Source organism: Equus asinus, chromosome 21 (genome assembly GCF_041296235.1).
Source record: "Equus asinus isolate D_3611 breed Donkey chromosome 21, EquAss-T2T_v2, whole genome shotgun sequence".
NCBI classification, from domain to species: domain Eukaryota; kingdom Metazoa; phylum Chordata; class Mammalia; order Perissodactyla; family Equidae; genus Equus; species Equus asinus.
In genome coordinates this window covers 43,604,730-43,627,723 of record NC_091810.1, presented here as the reverse complement: position 1 = coordinate 43,627,723, position 22,994 = coordinate 43,604,730, and the positions used below count along the sequence as shown (strand labels likewise).

At 36.9% G+C, this 22,994-nt stretch overlaps 1 protein-coding gene across 7 annotated transcripts in view; it reads right to left on the bottom strand.

Annotated features, from left to right (window-relative positions):
• Positions 1–22,994, bottom strand: part of ERC2 (ELKS/RAB6-interacting/CAST family member 2) — a 912,338-nt gene that overhangs the window by 595,547 nt on the left and 293,797 nt on the right. For all 7 annotated transcript variants that reach the window (XR_011496408.1, XR_011496409.1, XR_011496406.1 and 4 more), the window contains exon 6: positions 15,593–15,760. Coding sequence is in view for 3 of the 7 variants with exons in the window: in XM_070492831.1 (XP_070348932.1) it covers positions 15,593–15,760 (168 nt within the window). In the remaining 4 variants the exon portion in view is untranslated. The remainder of the gene's footprint in view (positions 1–15,592; positions 15,761–22,994) is intronic.

Sequence of the window (22,994 nt, the reverse complement as noted above, 5' to 3'; positions counted from 1 at the left end):
GCACTATTTCTCCTGCTTCACATACCCTTTTTCCTCCACCTTTTCCATCATAGCAAACACTTTTCATCCTTCAGGACCCATCTGAAAGTCTTCTCCTCTGTAACGTCTGTCTTGAGCCCCTCCCCCACAAGCACATTAATCCCCAGGGTCTCAAAGTGCTTTGCTTCTGCCTTTATTATTGAACATATTCCATGATATTATTTTTGGTTCTGAGTCTATATGTGGGGAGATCTTAAGGACAAGGCTATGTCATCTAACTTACCCTGAGGTTCCTCAGTCAATATGTATTATAGATAATTATTAAAATCCATTCTAACTATGGCCACTTTGCAGATATAAAAGTTTTGTAAACTCAGAAAGTCCATCAAGTAATACCAATCTCATAGGGTTGATATGAGGATTACTTGACATCACAAATGGGCTTGGCACCTGGTAAATGTTTAATAAACATGATATGTTACCATTGTTTCAGTTAATGTTATATAAAACTTCCTGTTGGCAAAATGTGTCAAATTGCATTAAGGCCATTAGTAAATTCATTCTATTGATTTTTCCAGTTGCAAGCACCTAAGGGAAAAACACTTTGATTATGTTAATCATTAGTATAAAGCATTAGTTTGCCAATAAAAATAAGAACTACATGCTTTAGAAATGTTTCTAATTTGAATTACAAATTTCAGCTTGTAGATAGTACAATGCCCAGGATGAGACTTCGTGTAATAATTTATCTCTAAAAGACTTGCATTTCAGCAAAGTATTATAAAAATTAAAATAAATGCGGGCTGGCCCAGTGGTGCAGCAGTTAAGTTCATACATTCTGCTTCGGCGGCCCCGGGGTTCGCCAGTTCGGATCCCAAGTGCAGACCTACACGCAATGCCTGTCAAGTCATGCTGTGGCAGGCATCCCACATATCAAGTAGAGGAAGATGGGCACAGATGTTAGCTCAGGGCCAGTCTTCCTCAGCAAAAAGAGGAGGATTGACAGCAGACGTTAGTCAGGGCTAATCTTCCTCAAAAAAAAGAAAAGAAAAAAATGAAAATAAATGCAAAACTACGTTCACTTTTCATATTGGTCACTCAGTGCGACATCTTCCTGGGCTCTGAAACATTCCCAAAACTTGTAAGGATTCTTTGATATCAACCCACACCTACAGTAGCTAAAAAGTGGGAAATGAGCAAAACCAGACATTTCAGAAGAAGGAAAAAAATAATACAAGATGGCTCCATCCTCAAGAAATTTACAGTTAGGTTAGAGAACAACTCTGGAAATTCGATGTTAAGTACTGTGCTAAGTGATCAAGGCCACATCATCCGGGATTATGAGCATGAATAGATGTCTGCCAGGACCTAAAGATACGTGGAGAAATGAAGATGAGAAATAAGTCCAAAAGCAAAGAAAGAATTGGAAATGAGCTTGCCAGGAACTTATCTATACCAGATCTATAAGTAAACAAAAGAAATATTTTCAAATTGCCCATGTCTTAATTCTCTCTCAAATCTTACCTAAATTAATGAGCATCTCTTTCTTCTTTATGTTTGCAAATCCACTCTACAGTACATAAGATATCTTGATAATGATCTTAGCTCTATTGTATTTCATCCAACATGTAGTATTACTTTGAAACTCACTTTCTAGAGAAAGACTAGAGAAAACTGGCTTACTTCTTCTAGACTGGGATTTAGATAAACTCAATTTACAAAACACCCACTGGCACATTCTAACTAGTCCATAGTGAATGTGCTTCTCCTTTTGTAGCATTTAAGAGGCTTCAAAAAAATCAGCAAAGAGGAAGAATAAAATTAACAAGCTTTTACTACCTGTATTTCATCTTTTATATACATACACTTTCCAAAATACATAAGATAAATATTCAGGATCCCATGAGTCAGACTTGTGTTTTACTAATCAGAAAACACCCAGACTGTAAGATTAATAGAAAAATCCACGCAGGCAAAATAACATCTTCTAAACTTTTAGACTGAGAGCAAAATAGAAACTAGACCCTCTGATGGCTGATAGCCACCAACGTGGGTAAAAGAAATGAGGTCAAGCAAAAAATCATGTGGCCATAGTCTGTGCCTGGCAGCCCAAGTCATTTCCAGGGAAGTTATCGAGGACTGACCCCGCCTGAATGGAGTGAGTCATCAGCAGGTCCTTGACATCAGCCAGTTGCAAAGGCTTACAGCGACTGGCTGGATTGAAAAAAGATTTCCAAACGTTTCAACATAAAAAGCCCACTGATTCAGCTTCCCTATCAGATTTCCCAATGCTTTCTTCTAGATCTTTTATATCCCAAGTACCCCCTCAGAAAAACAAAGACTTAGAAAAACTACAAAGAGTTAAAACAAAACTTTTTCCTTCTGTGAAGTGTACTTTAGTTGATTCAATAAAAGGTCTGAAATCATCTTCAGGGTTACCATCAAGTTTAGAATAATTTAGTAGCAACAGCATCGGTATAAATGAGGACATAAAGTCCCAAGGTAGATAAGTGGAAGACATCTTGTGGCATGTCCATGTCACTAGGAATGAAACTCAAGGAGCCTATGTAGGTCATTGACTCATTTACTTTTATTTTGTTTTCAATATTTTCTTATGTAAATATAAAACATACACTAAAGTACAGAAAATAATACAATGAATCTCTATGTACCCATTTCCCACTTTAACAAGTGTCCACTCATGGCTACTCCTGCTTCTTCTGTGACCCCAACCACTCCCCTGACAGCCCCCTAATTATTTTAAATAGAATCCCAGATATTATATCATTTCATCTGTAAATATTTTAGTACGCATTTTTAAAAGATAAGGACCCTATATTAAAGAAAAAAAATTCCACCATCACACCTTAGAAAAATTTACCAATGATTCATTACAATCATCAATTCAACCTCCAAATTTCCCCAGTTGACTCAAAATTTTACCATTTTGCTTATCTGAATCAGAATACAAAGAAGGTTCATATATCATGATTGGCTGATATGTCCCTAGTTTTTAATCTAGTTTCCCTCTCTACCTCTCACTTTTTCCTTGAAAAGTTCTGTTATTTAAAAAAACAAACAAACAAAGAAACCCACAGAGTCATCTTTCCTACAGGAGTTTCCCATGGTGGGGAGCTGGCTCGCTGCATCCTTGGAGTTGTCTGCCAAGTCCCTCTCTGTACTCTGCATTTCCAGTAAGACTCAGGTTTGCCTTTTCTGGCAAGAATCCTTCACTGGCAATAGAGTGCACTTCCATCAGGAGGCGTGCAATATTTGATGTGACATCCACTAAAGCCCAATCCCCAGATCCATTAAATCATTAGAGGCTGCAAAATGGTGATAGGCTAGCGTTCTTTCTTTCTTTCTTAGCTGGAATACTTCTACAAAGAGGATCTTCTCTTTGTCAACTCTTTGATTACCCTGTGATACATTTTATATAAAAGAGTCACGATAAATGCTCATTTCTTTCCTTTTACTTACCAATTTCAAAAATCATATGTTGGCTCCCTAGAATCTACGAAAGAGTTTTTTTTTAAATAGTTATCATTCTGAAGGTTGATTTAAGCATATGTTGTGTATTATTGATGCTTAAATTCTTCGTCCAGTGGGCAGAGTTCTTATTTGCTCCTGTGTCCTTTTGCCATGCCCTATCAGCATTTGATAGCTCCTGTGCTTGCTGGCATGCCAAGATGTTCTAGGGATCATTTCCCGCCCCAGCCACAGACTTCTCTGTCTACAAAGGTCTTTAGTGGGAAAACAGTAAATTTGACACTAAGAGTGCTCGTTGCTACCAGACTGGTTCTTGTTTCTAGGACTTTGCAGGGCCACAGCTAGGAGAAATATATATAAATAACATATATCTATGTATATCTATATGTTCTTAAATATGAAATATATCCTAGGCATACACTATTGTTACTTAATTTCATCAATCTTGCAACTGTATTTCCTTTCCCCCAACTGAAAATCCCAGCTCTTACTGACAATAACAGAAACATTCATTTGTTTTATATCACTCTTCACACACACACTTGTTTTAGAATACTAAGACCCACACTACAACCAATAAAGCAATTACTACAAAAAGTTTAAGATTCTTTGTAGATTTTTTGTCCTGGCCTATACACCTCCCTAGAGATGCACACTCAAAGTGTTTTAAAGTCACTTGGAACAGATCCTTCTCTGTGTAGTTATACCACCACACAGATACACACATAGATTCATTTGTTTCATTTTCCTTTTAACTTTTTAGGGACTGCCTTTTTGGATTTAATTTTGCTTTATAATTATGTAAAATATTTACATGGTTCAAAAGTCAAATCTATTAAACAAAATATATTCAAAGAAGTCTAAGTTCTCTCCCTGTCCACTCATTCTATTGCAAAACAAGTAGATCGTTTTTTATTATTATGGTTTGTCCATCAATTTTTTTTTAAATATAAGCAAATACATACACTCACACATATATATTTGCATTCCCTTAATTTCTTAGATAAACAGTAGCATACCCTATACACTTTTCACCATCTTCCTTCTTTTTATTTAACAATATATCCTAGAGGTCACTCCAGATGGGTATACGGAGACACTCTTCATCTTTTACACAGCTACAGAGTAACCCATTTTGTGGATAACAGTGATTTATTCAATCAGTCCCCTCCTGGTAGACATCTTGGTTGTTTCCAGTCTTATACTATTACAGATAGTGTTGCAATGAACAGTCTTGGATAGTTTTTATTTCTGCCAGTGTATCTTTGGGATCTATTCCTAGAATTGGGGGTGCTGAGTCAAAGGTAAATATGTGTAATCTACTAGATGTTGCCAAATTCCTTTCTGAAACGGGATATACCATTTTGCAATCCTACCAGCAATGTTATTAGAGGGCTGGTCTTCCCCACAGTCTTACCAATAAATAGAGTATATTTTAAGTCTTTAGTTTTTGCCAATCTAATAAGCGAAAAATTGTTTTAAAATATAATTTTAATATGCATTTTTCTCTTATCATGCATCAGGCTGAGCCTTATAAATTAAGCACCATTTATATTTACTTTTCCGTGCACTATCTATATATCAGGCCCATTATTCTACAGAGCTGTTGGCCCTTTGGTTCTCTGTTTTTAAAAACTTCATTTATTAGGGATATGAATCCTTTATTTGCAGTATAACTTGCAAGTAGGTCACCCAAGTTGTTATTTATCTTTTACTCTGCCTATGATAATTTTGCCACGCAAAAATTCTTTATTTTATGTTATCAAATGTATTAATCTTACACATTATTGCTACAAAATCTTGATTCATAATTAGGAAACTTTTCCCCATACCTAAGTTATAGAGGAATTAATCCATGTTTTCTCCTAATACTAAAGCATCACCTAAGGCTAGATATTTCCATTGCTCCCATGATGCAATAGCTCATCTAATTCTCTCACTACACCTCCAATGATACAGGAGAGCAACAATAGATCCAACAAATATTTTTGGAGTTCCTATATTGTGTCAAGCACTGCTCTCAGGGCTCATATAGCACAGTGGAAAAGCCACAAGATCTTTTTCTTCAAGAAGCTTATATTGCAATGAAATTTTCCTTCTATATAAATACTAGGTTAATTAAGGGGCAAAATAAATACTCCAGTGCAACACAGTAATGAAAATCCCAGCTAGGCTACAATGTCCCTGAGGAACGAGATTATATTTTTGTGTCCCACACAACCTCTATCAGAGACTTTATCCAAGAAAGTGACCCTTGAGAATTTAAGGATTTGAAATGAAAAGGGCTCCAAGCATAAAAACAAGTTCTCCTTTTGGTTAGGTACTTTCACGGGCTTACTCAGAGGCCCTGTTCCATAACCAAGGTCTTTATGGGGTTGCTTTCTCAAAAAACCAACAGTCTACTAGATGGAATCTTCCATGAATCAATCCCAGTGGATACTCAAGGACTAAAAGAACTACAAACAATTCCTAAACTTTTTTCAATAATCATATTATGGGTGGTAATGTTGGTAACATTTATCTCTTGTTTACTTCTGTATTCCGGCACCAGCACCATGCCTAACACATAGTAGGTACTTTATAAATAACCTACTGGAGATCCAATAAAGAAGATTATCAAAACAATGCTAATTCCATATCTTAGTAGTCTGTCTCTTTCTCTCTCACACATACACACACACACACAGGCACAGTAAAGTGCAAATATGATTAAACTTTTCCAAATCAAATCTTTAAAATTCATGTGCACCTTTCCCCAAACGTACTTTTCGACTCTGGATGGGAGTGAGGATGAAGAGCTGACAAATCCTAAGGTCTGGATCTCTGGCAGTCCCAAGCAGTTCTCCTGGTCACACCTTTCCCTTCTTCCTGCACCGCTCTCGGAAGAGCTGTCAAAGGTGGTCATCGACACGGAGAAAGCGGACCCTCCTGACACCCAGCCTTGCTGGCATGAGGCTAGGGAGTCACACTCAGAAATGAGGGGTTGGGTCTTGTCTTTTCCTTCACACGTGGCCAGATCTTAACGACAGAACTTAGGATCTGTCCAGTTTCAAATTAACAACCGCCAAGTCATATTTTAGAGGCCAAACATCATTCTGTTATAGGCATAACAATTTAAGAAATCACCGACATTTGAAAGTGAAAGAACAAAATAAAAAATAAATGCAAGAAAATAAATTTCACACACTTCAAGACAGAACTGCTTGCAATAAAAGCAAACTTCTAGGGTTAAAGTGATCCTCATCTAACACAACTTATGACCTCAAGTTGTATTCTCGCTCTTTTTTTAATAAAACAAAAGAGGGGAAGTCTATGTCTGTATGCAATAAATACCTGTATTTAATTTAAAAAAGAATAAAGTTCATATGAAAATGGATAAAAGATTCTTACAGAAGCCCTGCAATGTAACTTCACTCTTTACATGTTGGTTTGATAAGTAAATATACACATAAAGAAACTGAACCACAGCAAATGTTAGCCTTTTTCCAGAGGAACGGAAGCAAGTGCTACAAATGTGGGTCCAGTGTCAGGAGAATGTAATCGCAAGATAAAGTGGTTATTTCCAAGGGTTGTCCCCCAAACGGAAAAAAAATCAACGGAATTACTTACATTCTGTTTTCCATAAAATTCATACCAAAAAAAGAAGAAAGAAAGAAAGAACGTGAGCTCGGAGGTCAGGAGAGTTTTGCTGGATTTCCCTCCTCCTAAATTCTGTCATCTTTTTAAAGTGGCAAGTCAGCTTCCCCCAGGCATGATAGAAATACATTCTTTTTCTCCTGCAAACCATTCACCAGGAAACACTTACCAGTGGACATGTACTTCCTCAGAGATGATTGGCTAATTGAATAGTGTCACTTCCAGTTGCAGCTTAATATAGTATAGACAATGCCTTTTTCAAACAGAAGTATAACCAAACAAAAGCACTAATGATCTATTTCTTTTCTTTAAAATAATATAAAGGCCTCTACCTCCATATCTCTACACCCCAAAACAATGGATGCAGATTATGAAGAGATTTAATGTAGAAATTAAAATGATTCAGTTATCTTAATTACATGTTTAGCCACAGAGGTCAAATAACATCCCAATGAGCTCAAGAAGAAGGATGAAATTCTTTTGTTTCACTAGAAAAATAAGTTGCTCAAAATAAGTTGACAATGGGCTAAGGATTGGAAAGTTTTTGATTAAAAAAGGATTTTTGTTGGAACACGTATAATGAGATTCGAGCTGCAGTGACAATAAAAAATTGAAAGCAGAATTACATACAAAATGAGCACTGTAAAATATCATTTTTTTAGTACAATGGAAAATAAGGTGTTTGTGGTTTTACTCTATAAATTCTGTGTTGTCTGCTCATATGTATTTCTTCTTGGCCGTGCTCTGAATGGCCATTCTGATTTCCGAGCCCTTCTGCACCAGCCTTCATTTGCGGTGGGGGGAACCCACACAATCAACATCTCCTAGGCTCTACTTTTCTTTTCCATTTATTGGCTTTTCAGGACTAATTCATGTCCATGCATCACATTGGTGTTCAGTTACAGGGCAGACAATGAACTTCCCTAATCCGTTTAGTGTGCTGACAGAGCCATGTTCACAATTTATAGAATTTCCTTTCAGACATCTACCTATTTCACAGTTCATTAAGATTCAAACTGAACACCTGTGTTTATGAAGTCAAAAGCAATTTTATACTAACAAGGTGTTAAATAAGGCATTCTCTGAAAGCCTGAACAACAATAATGACAACAGAAGTACAAGACTCTTGACCTATAGAACAAAATAATGTCTGTAGCTACCTGCACCATCCTTTGATAGGCCAGAAATTGCCATGGAACTGCAGCCAACACCCACAAGACATGTTAATTCCTCTACCACAGGTCTTTCATGTTTTACCTTAAGAAAGCAAGAGTATTAGGCTGCCTTACAAAGTTCACCCAGATAACTAAAATCTGCACAACAGCTAAAACTCTCAGGAAGTAAAACGTAGTCCCTTTAAACAATGTCTTCACTAGCTAGATATAAGGACATTTTTCACATTCTGGGACCCACAAAGCCTGACCCTAGCTCATTTTTATGTGACCCCAAAGTTTTCACATCGTTAATAAAGAGAGAATCAAAACAAAGCCCACAGACACTAGGGGAGGGGAAAGTGTGTAGTTTGGCACTGCCATCATACATACCCTCAAAATGAAAAGGGAAAAAAATAAAATGCACATAGCAGAGGTGGTGACCCCTATAATGACTGTGGTTCCCAACATTTTTTTTCTACTGGTAATAAACCATTTTGCAGACCTCCCAATTGTGGCCACCATGATAGTTATAGCTTTGCAGGTTTATGTCTTTTTCTTGCAGTTAAAGTGTTATCAATAAAAATTTCAAATGATGCCTTTCCCGGTCAAATAAAAACATTTTAAAATGTGAAGCCAATGACAGGTTAGAATGGAAAAATACAAGCGACACCAGAATTTTATTTTGTATATTTTTCACCAAGTACCTTAATTTATTAATTTTAAAGACATTCCTTGCAAGTCTTGAAAGTAAGACAATGCACTGTGACATGGTACTGGTATAATTTGACAGTCTTAAAAGTTGGTTTTGTCGTATGCTACTAGCTTTTTTAAAAAGCACCTCACTTTTAATGCCGTGATTATGAAGGGCACTAAACAAACATCTATCCCAAAAAGGCCATTTCAAATATTATCCTTTGAAGGCAGGACTGAAATGATTAAAAAGGACTTTACTACTAGCAGTCAACCACAGCGGGAGGTAAAAAGGAAAATGAAATTTCTGTTTAGGAGTAAAGGAGCACTCTTTGTAAATCCCACCTTATATATTGTGGCAAATATTATTTCCATCCATTTAAAAAACTCCTTTGCTCAAAACGTGTGAGTTCAGAGGAAAGAGTAGTTCCTTAAGTATCTGCAATAGTTTGCAAAGCCCTGTGTGAATGCATCTAGTCTCAGAGTCCCTGGAAGCCACAAAGCATTCCCGACTCCTCATCACAGTGACCTTTATACCCAAGAGTCCTAGCCTCACCATGAAGTGGGGTAGAGGGCCCACCTCAATGCAAATAAACCAAGAAAAAAGGACTCATAAAACTTGTTCTTTTCTCCATGTAACAACAACATTTTCATTGTCAAAAGCTTCATTTTTATGATTCATCTTGAAAACTGACAGTCCAAGTTTGCTTTCTGGCTGTGTCATCGCACTGAGTCATCTGTGACTCAGAGACTGAAAAATGCTGCCACGGGCTCAGAAAACACCTCCTCCTCCACCAACACCTTACACAACCTCCCTGAAGAAGTGATCATCACCACTTCTGTTAAAGATGCATTCAATTTTTTACATTACAAATGTATAATATGTGTATCGTAGACAAATTAAAGATCACCTGAGTCTCCAACACAAAGAGGAAACAGTCAGACACTGTTGCCCATGCTTTTACTTTTTCTTTACAAAGTGTACATGCATGGTATGAATATATGTACACATATAATCATAAACATCTTTAAAGCAACAAAAACTAAATATTATACAATAAATTGTACTTAATATACTAGGATTCTAGACTTCATGAAAAATGGTAGCTTCCCCAGAGTTTGGGCAATATCTTTCATTATTATGGCCACAGTGTTACTGTTATCACAGCCATAATGTTACGATGAGGATTTAAGTCTCAGAGTTATTCATTCTAATCCCTCTTCATAGCCAGTACAGGGTTGCACCTAGTAAACATTCTTGAAACCCCAGTGAACTCACCTGTTAAAACAGAATTATAGAACTTGCCATAAACTTTGCTACGAGATAAAGTATCTCAGCTCCTTGAAAAGGAAGCCCTCAATCCACTGGGACTCTTATGGAAAGCACAAGACTGCTGGTTGAGAGTACAGGGCTCGGGAACCCAGGCCTGTCACTTACCGTTATGTGATCTTGAGCAAGTTACACATCCTCTCTGAGCCTCTATTTCTTCATCTTAAAAATAGGCTCAACAATATCAACTTCACAAGTTGTAAGTCAAGTTTAAAACAAAGTGTCACACAGAAAACAGCCACAGTTCCTGAAACTCATATAGCAATCATAAGACACTCTGTAGACATTTGGGCAATAAAACGGAATTAAAAAGTCCAAGACCAATAGCCCCTAAGATTATGGGTCCCACCTCGTCCAGCACCTTGCACATCACAGATGCTCAATAAAATATTATCAAATGATACCTCACCCATTTAGACAAGTCAAAGGAAGGGTCTATCTGAAGGACAGCTGACCGGAGCATTTCTAAGTAGATGCAGTAACTCCTGAAATAATCAAGCCAGCAGAGTGTATGTAACCCCATAAAACCATTCCCTTTCTCAAGGACAGCCAAGTTACTTGAGTGTGGACTCAAAGAGAATCAGCTTTAACCAAAACATAAAATTAACATTATCAGAGTAATCACCTTAGCAATATTAGCCTTCAATTATAAAAAATATAAATGGGTATTTCATACAGCTTGCATACTTTAGTCTTCAAAGGAGCTAAACATTTTTCTTTTTATCTTCTTTCCTTCCTTTACCTATCTGCTTTTAAACAACAGAAGGAAGATGACATCCAATTAAGATTTTGTGTGGAATTATTAGTAACCAGTGATAATGAAATCACTGAACGTTTATTGTACTATAACATAGAATACAAAGTTGTCTGTCATATATCTATATACCCAACAGAATGTTGGCTGGATGAGGGCAGGAACCATATCTGGCACATAGTAGTCATTTGAAAAATATGTGTTGAATAAAAATAACACATGAAATCTAAATGTGTGGAATGAAAACTGCAGGGATCTTTAATGTAAAACTCTTGGAAATGCTTCAGGGCATCTATAAACTGCCTGAAATTATACACATTATTCTGTGTGCATGAGCGTATATGTATAGAAGTGAATTTTTCTGGAAAGTGAACCGATAGATTGCATGAGATTCTCTCCTACATTGATAACATTTAAAAAACAAAAACAAAAATGTTATGGACCCTTGCTATGCAGCTGCCACTAACCTAACCTGCATGTGCTGCCTTTCACCTTCGTAAACACAAAACCCCTACACTCTCTGTTAATTAACAGCTTCTCAAGTGTTTACTCTTAGACAAGTAGAACTCTTCCCTGACCTGTTCGGAACAGAAAGGAGTATAAAAGCAATCATCATAGACAACTGACATTTAACACACCTTTCAGAAAGCATGCCAAAGAGTGTCATGCCCGGCAGTTTAGAAACCATGCCAGGCTGGGGAAAACTGCCAGAAAACAGAAAGAAATCTCTTAATCTGGGGATAGAACAAAATAAGTGGTACTTTCATAGTATTTTCATTTCTCTGTATTATTCTGAGACAGAAAAAAGCGACTCAATTGAAATATAAAAGTCTGACCTCAGTAAATACAGACACCAAAAATTCAAAGGAGACTCACAGAGATAGAATACACAGAATGGATGAAAAGATGAGACGTGAAGTAGAGAATTCCCCAAACATCCCTGATATACAACAGTAATAATAACAGCAACGATAATAATCAACACAATTTATAGCTAAACCCTTTACTAGAGTCAAAGCACTTTCCATATAAATGATGCATCAGGCTGGCACAATTATGGCCATTTTATAGATCAAGACATGGAGGTGCAGAGAAGTTCAAGTCTTGTTCAAGTCATGGTTATTGAATGGGGAGGCTGATGCACGTCCACACATCTCCCACTTCTAAATGCTGTGTTCTTCGTACAACATTTTATTTCACATCATAGGGTGACAGCCAGGCCTTTCTTATTCCTAATTTCTGAAATGTTCTGGCAATTATTCACTGAAATCCAGAAAAATCAAGGTGCCAAAGAAAGCCAGTTATTATCTCTACTGCCATGGAGTTAATGTGCTGGGAGATGGGGTTAAGTTGGTACATAGGAAACATCAAGGGAAGTAGCAAAATAAGAAACTTGGCCTTGGGGTCCTTTGAAGCTATTTTAAAAAGTAAAATGTTATGTTAAGAGCTATGTGGTGTATCTCTGTGTGTGTGTAATTATTATTCCATTGATTTATTGCACACACGTCAAAGAACGTCTGGGCATTTGTACAAGTAAAAACAAACCAAGCCAGGAGCCAAGCCACATAGCCGCAAACCCAGACAAGTTGCCTCCCACCCTTCGAACCACCCTTCATGCTACCACCTCCCAAATGCACATTCTCTGGGAGCAAAAGCCTTTCTTGCAGAGACGAACTGTTAGGCCAGTGACATCTGTCATTTATACTATATTCTAAGATTAGCCAAAGCCAGTTGATGGCACAGATTTTCCAGAGACACTAGCAGGGCTCTTCCTATTCTGGAGAGAGCCCTCTTCTGTTTTGGCAAGAGCTTTCAGGAATCACTCAAGAATCTACCTGGAAGGAGATATTACATGTAACCTCCTCCAAGGATGAGCACCATAACTTTCATGTGAACTTAAACTCAGGTCTTTCGCTGCAGGGCCCAAGGAAACATGGCATAGCTCATCTACGGAATACTTGTCCACTAACTCACTGCACATGAGGCAGGGAGACTTATTTCCCTATGTTTCTCCAAGAAGCGGGAAAATCACTTTAATGTATTTTACCCTTCTGCCAAAAACCTTTTGCCTATGATCCAAAAATTAGAGCTAATTTCAACCTAAATCACTCCGTCTAAGAGACGGACATCATTAGGCAACTTTCTCCATTTCTATTTACTAAGATGTTAAAAGAAGGAAAAAAAGCAAAAGAAAATTCCTCAGATGTTTCCAAGTGATAAAATCATTAAGCTCACACTTCCAACTTCAAAGAAGAAAACTAGAAAATCCTCTCACTTTCTCTGCACATGGAGAATAAGTTGTTCTACTTCAAAGCACCATTTCTTTATTGGGTCATTTTAATTATTGAACGTGGGTCAGAAGCTATCCACATAACGTCATCACTGTCTTTTTCATGAAATATGTATAGGTCTAATTTGGACTACATTAACTTGAGACAGGTAAAACAGGAGAGAGAATAAGAGAAGGGAAAGGGACTAGGGAATACAGCACTCATCAGTGCATTGTAGTGAGAGGAAGGTGGTAAGCCTTTCTGAGCTGACTTTTCTCATTCTTTCCTTCTAGAGAGGAATCGCCAAGAAGCCTGACTGCCTCACTTCTCAAATTTCCTTCTACCCGATACACAGAAACACAATTACGCTAACTCTATTAGTAACGCTGGTATTATTGCCAACTTAAGACAACTGTGGGTACAATCAATTGCTTTGTGAATAACCACTGTGAAGAAAAACTCATGCTCTAGAATGGGGGTCGGCAAACTATCTGGCCCTCTTCAGAGTAATAAGACAGCTAGAGAGAGAACGAGCCAGGCATTCCAATTCCCACTCAACTCTCTTCCCACAAGATCCCAAAGCCACGGGTTGGCCAGCTTTTTCTGTAAAGGGCCAAGGAGTAAATATTTTCAGCTTTGCAGGCCTTATGGTCTCTGCTGGTGCTAAACTCTGCTGCTGTAGCTCAAAAGCAGCCAAAGACAACACACAGATGAAAAAGGGTGTCTGTTTTAATAAAACTTTATTTACAAAAACAGGTGGAGGGAAGGATTTTTCCTGCAAGCCACAGTTTTTGACTCCTATCCTAGACAATTGCTAGATGGGAGAAATGTTCTATAGCTGTGCTGTCCCATATACTAGTGACTAGCCGCATGTGATTATTATATACTTGAAATGTGGCTAGTGTAACTAAGAAACAACTTTTTAAATTTTACTGCATTTTAATTAATTTAAATTTGAATAGCCACATGTGATGGTGGCTACAGTTTTGGCACAGATTCTAGATACTATTCACGGCTGCCTCCTCAAAGGAGATACAAGCCACCTTCCAATCATGGCATAGTTTAAATTTTTGCCTTAAAAAATAAAATAGCCATGCTTTCAAAATGGAACTATACACAACTAAAAATATTTCCTAAATGTGAAAAATCCACATCATTGAGGCCAAAACAATCTTTTTGGTTTGACACAATCACATAACTGCCTATTAGCCAATGTCAAGCGCGTAGGGGCAAGGTCAGGTCCATGCCAAGACCTATCCAATCTGGAACCTGCTTTCTTTCTCCTCCAGACACTGTCCTGCGCCTTAACTGAGAGCACAGACCTACTCAACAGCCCTATTAACTCCTAAGGAAAATCCAAACCTCCCCACAGACTCAAAAATATATACATGCAAAGACATGGCTCAAAGAGCACAAGAGAGGACATGCAACTCGATTAGATAGCCTTCTCTTAAAGGGGTATACATCATACACTGCCTCAACACAAAAATCAGGGAGATTCACCGCATTCTTTGCTATTGCCCACATGTAATAATTTATTTTCTGGCAACTGTTTTATTTACATAATAACCAGCTTGTGTTTTGCATTTCTTAGCAGACCCAAAGTTATAATCCAATGAGGGGAACCAAGGAAATAGGATAGTAACATATATTTATTTTTCTTCTAAGTATGAATAAGAAATAACAAACCAACATGTTCTTTAAGAAACTCACACAATACCAACTTTCTTCAATGGTAAAAGAATCTTGAAAATTGAGGATATATGCCTTAGAAAGTAAGAAACTCTTGAAACCTCAGGTGCCAGGAGGGGGCCTATACAGACACACAGCAAAGTAAGGTAGATGACATTTGACTTTTCTATGATTTTTGATAAAATGAAACCATTCCAGATCTAATCATTTATCTGTGATTCCCAAATCCCCAAAACTCTGAAAAATGAAAAAGAATTCCAAGGGTGAAGCAAACTCCTTTGTTGATACAACCTGACATGGACTGACAGGTGGCTACTTAGATGGTCTTTATTTACCTTAATTTAATGTGAAAAATTTTTTTCCTGCAGAAATATCCATGTGTTTGCTTATGAGGTGTTGCTGCAACCTCACTGGAAGTGTTATACAATCCATGATACATGCAATGGGTCTTACCTTTCCAAAATCCCCAAAATATCTGACCCAAGATACATCTGGCCCCAAAAGTCTGGATAACGGATCTTCTAAAGAGAGCTGTTCAGGTAGGACATTTTCTACGAACTCAACGTCTCCTGCCCGGAATTCTGAAACAGTGCCTTACCTCAGTCTGAAGGATGGCAGCTCTCTGTTCTTTGGCAGTAAGCGACTCTTTAAGCACTTCAATGTGTTGCTTGCAATCTGAATTTTGATTGCTAAGGGTTTCAAGCTTTGTTTGTAAGGCAAGAAGTTCTGACTCCTTCTTTGAAAGTTCCTGCTTCAGCTGATCAATCTGTGAAACAACAAAATTGCAAGAAATTAGAAGCCGCAGCTCTTACTATTTACATTTGGGAACTACTAATTTCTCTTAATTTTCAATAGCCAATGATCATTAATCCAACAAGGCAGGCCACGAGTTTGCTTAAAAAGATGGCTGGCCAAACCTACTACTCACCCTTGAAACCACAAAATCTATTCACCATGGTCCTCAGAAGGGTCAACAGGGAGCTAATAAAGGTAACTAACCCAAGACATAACCTGGACCCTTTCTGCCACTCTACAGTGGAAATGATCATTCAAGGGCATCATTTGACAAAAGAGAATCCTCAAAAAAAAAAAAAGCAGCATTAGGGGTTTTTATTTTTTTACTTACATTAAATATTAAGATGACATAAAATACATAAAAAGTATAAGGAAAAATCATACAAGAAACATCCATCATTCAATTCACCAAAAAACATCATTAGAATCATCCTGTTCTAACCCAGTTCAACCCATTTCTATCTCCTTCTCTTCCCCTTTGGAAATAATTATCATCCTGAATTTTGTGTTTGTCATTTCCTTGCTTCTCTTTTAAGTTTACCAAATTTTTTTTTTGCATCTGTAAAAGAAGTACACCATTTAGTTTTGCACAGTTTTTAACTTTGTGCTCTATATATTCTTTTTCTCTTTGATGTTAGCCCTGAGCTAACATCTGTTGCCAATATTCCTCTTTTTGCTTGAGGAAGATTGTTGCTGAACTAACATCTGTGCCAATCTTCCTCTATTTTATGTAGGATGCCACCACAGCATGGCTTGACAAGAGGTGCTACGTCCACACCTGGGATCCAAACCTGCAAACCCCGGGCCACCAAAGTAGAGCACACAAACTTAACCACTAAGCCACCGGGCTGGCCCCTGTGCTATGTAATCTTTTTTAGCATTTTGGTTTTTTCTACTCAATCTTACATCCTGCAGATTAAATTATGTTATTGTACATGCAATTCATTCATTTTCAACGAAGTACAGGATTCCATTGTAAGACTTCACCACAATTTATTTGTCCATTCTGCTGTTTACAGACATTTGGGTTTGTTTCCAGGTGTTTTGCTATGACAAAAAGTGCTATTTTGAACATGTTACACATATCACCTGGTACACACAGCAAAAATAATATAGGAGTTAAATTGCTGGACCACATAGTACGCACATCTTCAACTTTACTAGATAACACCAAAATGTTTTCCAAAGCAGTTATATTAATTTTCACAGTCACAAGCTGTATGTAATGTGCCAATTACTCCACATCTTTGCCAATATCTTATGTCATCAGGCTTTTACATTTTTGCCAGGCTGAAAGGAGTTGTGGTAGATGATCTCCAAAGACGACTCTTACCAGTTTCTTCCTACCTGTACACACATGCCACTCCCACAACTAGGGGTGGAGTCTCTCTACCCTCCTCTCCAACCTGGGCTGGACTATGACTTGCTTCAACCAGCTAAACGCAGCAAAAGCGTCAGGACGCCTGTTCCGGCCCTAGCCTGTAGGACTGGCGGCTGCAGCTTCCTCCCCCTGGAAGCCAGACACCACATTAGAAGTCCAACCACCCTGTGACCACCATGCTGTGAAGAAGTCCAGACCAGCCACAGGCCATGCAGAAAGACAGGGGGGCCTGGTGGAAATTGTGGCTTCTTTGTCCTGTTCTGGTCCTAAAGGGAAGAATGTCAATGTTTCATCGTTAAGTTTGATGTTTGCTTTAGCTTTTTATAGGCACTCTTAAGTTTCAGAAAGTTCCCTTTTATTACAACTTGCCAAGAGGTTTTTTCTTTAATCATTAAGGAATGTTTAATATTACCAAACAATTCTTCTGCATCTCATGATATATCACACTTTTCACCTTTAATATATTATTGTAATGAATTACATTAATGGATTTTTAAAATATTAATCTCTGCTTGCATTACTATGAAAAACTCCACTAAGTCATGATGTATTATATTTTTTATATTTTAGTGGATTCAGCTTGCTAATATTTTATCAGGATCTTTCATCTATGTTTACAGGGAAAATTGGTTTGTAATTTTCCTATCTTACGCTGTCCTTGTCAGGTCTTAGCAACAATTTAGCCTTCCAAATAGATTAGGGAGTGTTTCTTCTTTTAATGTGTTCTGAAATGGTCTGTGTAAAATTGAAAACTTTTTTCCATTAATGTTCATTAGAAATCAACAGCAAAACAATCTAGAGCTGATACTTTCTTTTTCCGAAGACCATTACTTACTTCATCCATCTTTAATGGTTCTAAGAATATTCGTGTTTCTAACTATTTGAGTCAATTTTGAGAAGCTTTTTATCCCCTAAGAATTTTTCATTTCATCTAAATTTTCACCTTTATCAGCATGAAATTTTCATAAGACCCATTTATCTTTTGATATCTATAGCATCTATGATTATGTCTTCTTTTTTATTCCCAATATTCTTTATTTTTACTCTCTTTTTCTTGAGGAATCTCAGCAGAGGCAACATCATGTTAAATAATCTCTTCAAAGAGCCAATTTGTCTGTGTTTATCATCTAATGTTTTTATTTTCTATTTCATTAATTTCTGCTCTTATTTTGAAATTGTTTCCTTCCTACTACTTTCTTTGGATTTATTCTGTTTTCTTTTCCGAACTTTTTAAGTTGACATTTATCTTACTAATTTTCAGCCTTTTTTCTTTCCACCTATAAGCCTTAAGACTATAAATTTCCCTTCAGTATCATTTTAGCTTGATCACACTAGTTTGATACGTAGTCTTGACATATTGTTCAGTCCTACATATTTTCTAATCTCCATTATTATCTGTTCTTTGACTCATGAATAACTTAGAAGTATGTTTCTTAATCTCCAAATACGTGGATGTTTCCTAGTTTTCTTTGTGTTTTTATTTCTCACTTGCTTTGTGAATAGAGAACATGGTCTGCTTGATACTGGTCACTTGTAATTTGGTGTATCCTGCTTTATGACACAGAATGTGGTCAGTTATCACAAATGTACTTTCTATACTCTGTGCTTGAAAAAAATACGTATCCAACAATTTTGGGGCGCAATATTCTAAAAATCTGCATTCAAAAACTTTTAATTGGGTAATTTAAGTCTTCTATATTTCGATCTTTTAATTTGCCTCCTCTGTTGATTACTTAAGGGTGAGTTAAAACTATCCACTATAATGGTGAAATAATTTCTCCTTGTAGTTCAGCCAATTTTTTAGCTCTAAAATGTTTCTTTGCCTTAAAGTCTGCAACAGCCTTCTTATGGTTAGCATTTGGCTAGTGTGTCTTTTTTCACTTTCAATGTATCTTTAATCTTATGTTGTAGATGTCTCTTGTATATAGCATATACCCACATTCTTTTACCCTGTCTGATAAAATTAAATGAAGCATTTATTATCATTACAGATATGTGATTTTATTTCAACCATCTTACTTTGTGCGTGCTAATATATACTACCATTTCTATTTCTTCTCTTTTCTTTCTTGCTTTGTTTTGAATAACTTTTTTCTCATTTTTTTTGCCTCTACTCACTTAAAAGTTATACTTTTATATATATATTTATTTTACATATTTATTTATTTCTAACATTACCCTAGAAATTATAACATGCTTACACTTTTGACTTATCTAAGCCTAAAGTCAATCTATATGTCTATCTTCTTTCAGAATAATATAAGGATCTTAAGACACTTTAAGTCCAATTACCACTCTCCTGACATACACATTATTATCGTCACGTATTTTAGTTCTTTCCTGTTTTATTTTTAACTCATAACTATTTTTTTACAGTCCATGTTTGTTTATATTATTCATTTTTGCATCTCAGATATTCCGTTAGGAGTCTCCTTTTGCCTGAAATGCATCATTTAAAATTTCCTGGGGCTGGCCCCGTGGCCGAGTGGTTAAGTTCGCGTGCTCCGCGGCAGGCGGCCCAGTGTTTCGTTGGTTCGAATCCTGGGCGCGGACATGGCACTGCTCATCAAACCACGCTGAGGCAGCGTCCCACATGCCACAACTAGAAGGACCCACAATGAAGAACATAGAACTGTGTACCAGGGGGCTTTGGGGAGAAAAAGGAAAAAAATAAAATCTTTAAAATTTCCTTTAGTGAGGTTTCATTGGTGGCAAACCCAATTTTTGTCTAAAACTATCTCAACTTCATTCTTTTTTCTCCAACATTGTTGCTGAGGATTAAAAGTAATTTTCTAGGTTAAATGATGTTTTCTCTCAACACACTGAGGATATTATTCCACTATCTTCTGGCTAATAAAAGCTATTAAGAAGTCAAGCTATCACTCCAAATTCATTCCTTTAAAGGTAATGGGACTCTTTTCCATTAGCTGCCCTTTTTTAACAGCTTTATTGAAATATAATTTACATGCCACACAATTAACCTGCTTAAAGTGTATAGTTGATGGTTTTTAGTATATTCACAGAATTGTGCAACCATTATCATAATCAAATTTTAGAACATTTTCATCATCTCAAAATGAAACCTTGTAACCATTAGAAGTCACACTCCATTCTCCACCCTCTACATCCAGTCCTAGGCAACCAATAATCTACTTTCTGTCTATATGGATTGGCCTATTCTGGCAATTTCACATAAATAGAATCTTACAGCATATGTACTTTGTGACTGGCTTCCTTCACACAGCACAATGTTTCAAGGGTCATCCATGTTGTAGTATGTTATTAGTACTTCATTTTTTATTGGTGAATAATATACCACTGTATGAATATGCCACATTTTGTCTATCTATTCACCAATTGATGGACACTGAGGTTGTTTCCATGTTTTGGCTATTACAAATAATGCTGCTAAGAATATTCATGTGCAAGTCTGCATGGACATATGTTTTCATTTCTCTTCAGTATACATTCTCTGTCCCTACCACATCTCTCTTTTCCTCTGGAACTCTGATGAAATTTATGCTAGACCTTCTTATTCTATCTTCTTTGTATCTTAACTTGTCTTTCAAGTATTCCATCTTTTCATCTTCTATTTAATTTCTTCTGCTCTGTTTTTCAGTTTACTAAATTTCTCTTCTGCTATGACCACTTTGCAGGTAAACCTATTCATTGAACTTTTAAATTCTGTTTTTATATTTTCCCATCTCTAGACATTTTATTTGGTTCTCTTTAAATTTGCTTGGTATTTTTATAATCTCTTGCCCTCTATTCATATTTTCAATCCCTTCTTTTATTTATTTAAACATATTAAACATACTTATTTCATAGTGTTTGTCTTAAAATTCCAACTTCTGAAGTTCTTGCCTTCTGGTTCTGCTGTTTGTTCTTTTTAACAACTATCACTTATGGTGGCTTGTTTTCTTCAGGTTTTGTGATTTTTACAAAAATCTTTACTGTGTGTTCATGTTTTTTGGAACCCTATCTGGAGAAATACTCTGAGGTCTAAGTTGAACACATGGTCCTTCAGAGGGTTTGTCTCTGCCAATGCCTGGGGCACTACCAACCAAGAACCCCTTTAAACTACATTCTCTACTTGAAGTTTTTGGACCACCTCACACTGTACATCTGTGCAAGAGCCAGCTGTGGTTATGGATTCTCAAAGCTAGTTTTTTCACCTTTCCCTTGGCTGAAAGTTTTAAAATAGATCAATTTCCCTGGAGTCCCCTAGTCTAGGTGGGAGGAAAGTAGAGTGGGGAGGTTATTTTTGGTTTACCCTTCCACTGAGAGTGTAGCTGTCTGGGATCCCAGCTTTATGTGGTAGCAGTAGTGGAGTTTCTATTGGACTCACCTTGAGCAAGCTCAGTCTTCTGTCTCTTTCCTTCAATGTCCGCACAACTGTGAAAACTAAAGCTCAAGTTCACTGTCTAGCAAACGCCAACAAGAAGAAAGAACCAGCGCTCTACTTATTACTCCAGCTCTGGCTTAGTTTTGGCCCTTGAGATTCTTTCTAACTTCACAGTTCATAGGAACGTCTTAAAATATATGTTTTCAAAATGCATTTCATCCAGCATTTTTGGTTGTTTTCAGCAACTGAAAGTGGCATACACAAGAACCAAGCTACTGACAACAACTGCTGAGCATGAACACAGTGGGATGCTTAAAAAGAAGTGAGATCCCCCCCCGCCACCTTCAGAAGTGTTCAGGTTGCACAATTTACTAGAACAATTGATATGGAACCCCATTTGCAGGGGGAAGTCAGACTAGATCACGGGACAAATAGGTTTCATCTTGCTTGCCAAATCTAAAGGTGTAGGAGTGGCTGGCCAGAAGGTAGGCTTGAGAGGATTCTGAGTATGCTTAAAGGTTCACTGGGAAAGAATCGTGACTGATTATCAACGTGCCCTGGGTCTGTGTGAGCAGCAGTGGTACTGCTCATGTATATGTAATCCATGAAATATATTATTTCTTTATAATGAATCATGAGTCTATGATCATTTTTACCTGGAATAAAAGTAAGTACCCACCCCCTTTTCTCTCTCATACAACAAGAACAGGGTATAAATAAAAAGAGGGGAAATCAGGATTAGGATTACCTAAAATTATAAAAGAAATTCAATCTGTTGTGATCAGCATGGTCAACACTCTTCTCAAGGGGTACAACCCCAAATCACATGCAGTTGTAGCTGATAGCACACTATATACTTGATTCCACATATGAAACTGATTCATCTGAAAATAAAGCTAAAAAACTTTCAACTCTACATGTCTAAGCAGAGATGATGTTTATAGTTAAAAAAAACTGATTTGTGCTAACTTCTACAAATATCAGAGTAGAAATCTACTGTGGGATTGGGGCACTGAGAGAGGAATTTGAATGAAATTAACTTGACCAACAGAATAGTGCTTAATAGGAAGGAAGGACATGGCAGTTTCTATGTATATTTACTTTATTCAAAAAATAGATTGATAGTCATAAAACTATTTCATTCTATAAATATTAAATAGGCAGTTGCTTTAAATAGCTTTCAGACTATCAACACCATAAGGTAAATTTTAAATAAATATTTTATGCAGACAATAACCAGCAGAGGCTTTTCTAAGGGGAATATAGTTACAGTATAAAAAATCATATTCTTCCATAAAAATATGCCTCTTGCTTCTTTTATAGCCATAAACTCAATGAAAATGGAAAGTGATGCAATCGAACATACATGAGAACTGAGGCTGGGGAACGTCTGTCTCCGTGACGGCCAGAAGAAAAGCTGGGCGGAATTACATCACATGCTTTCTGTGAAGTCCATGTGGACATCAGGCACACTTCATC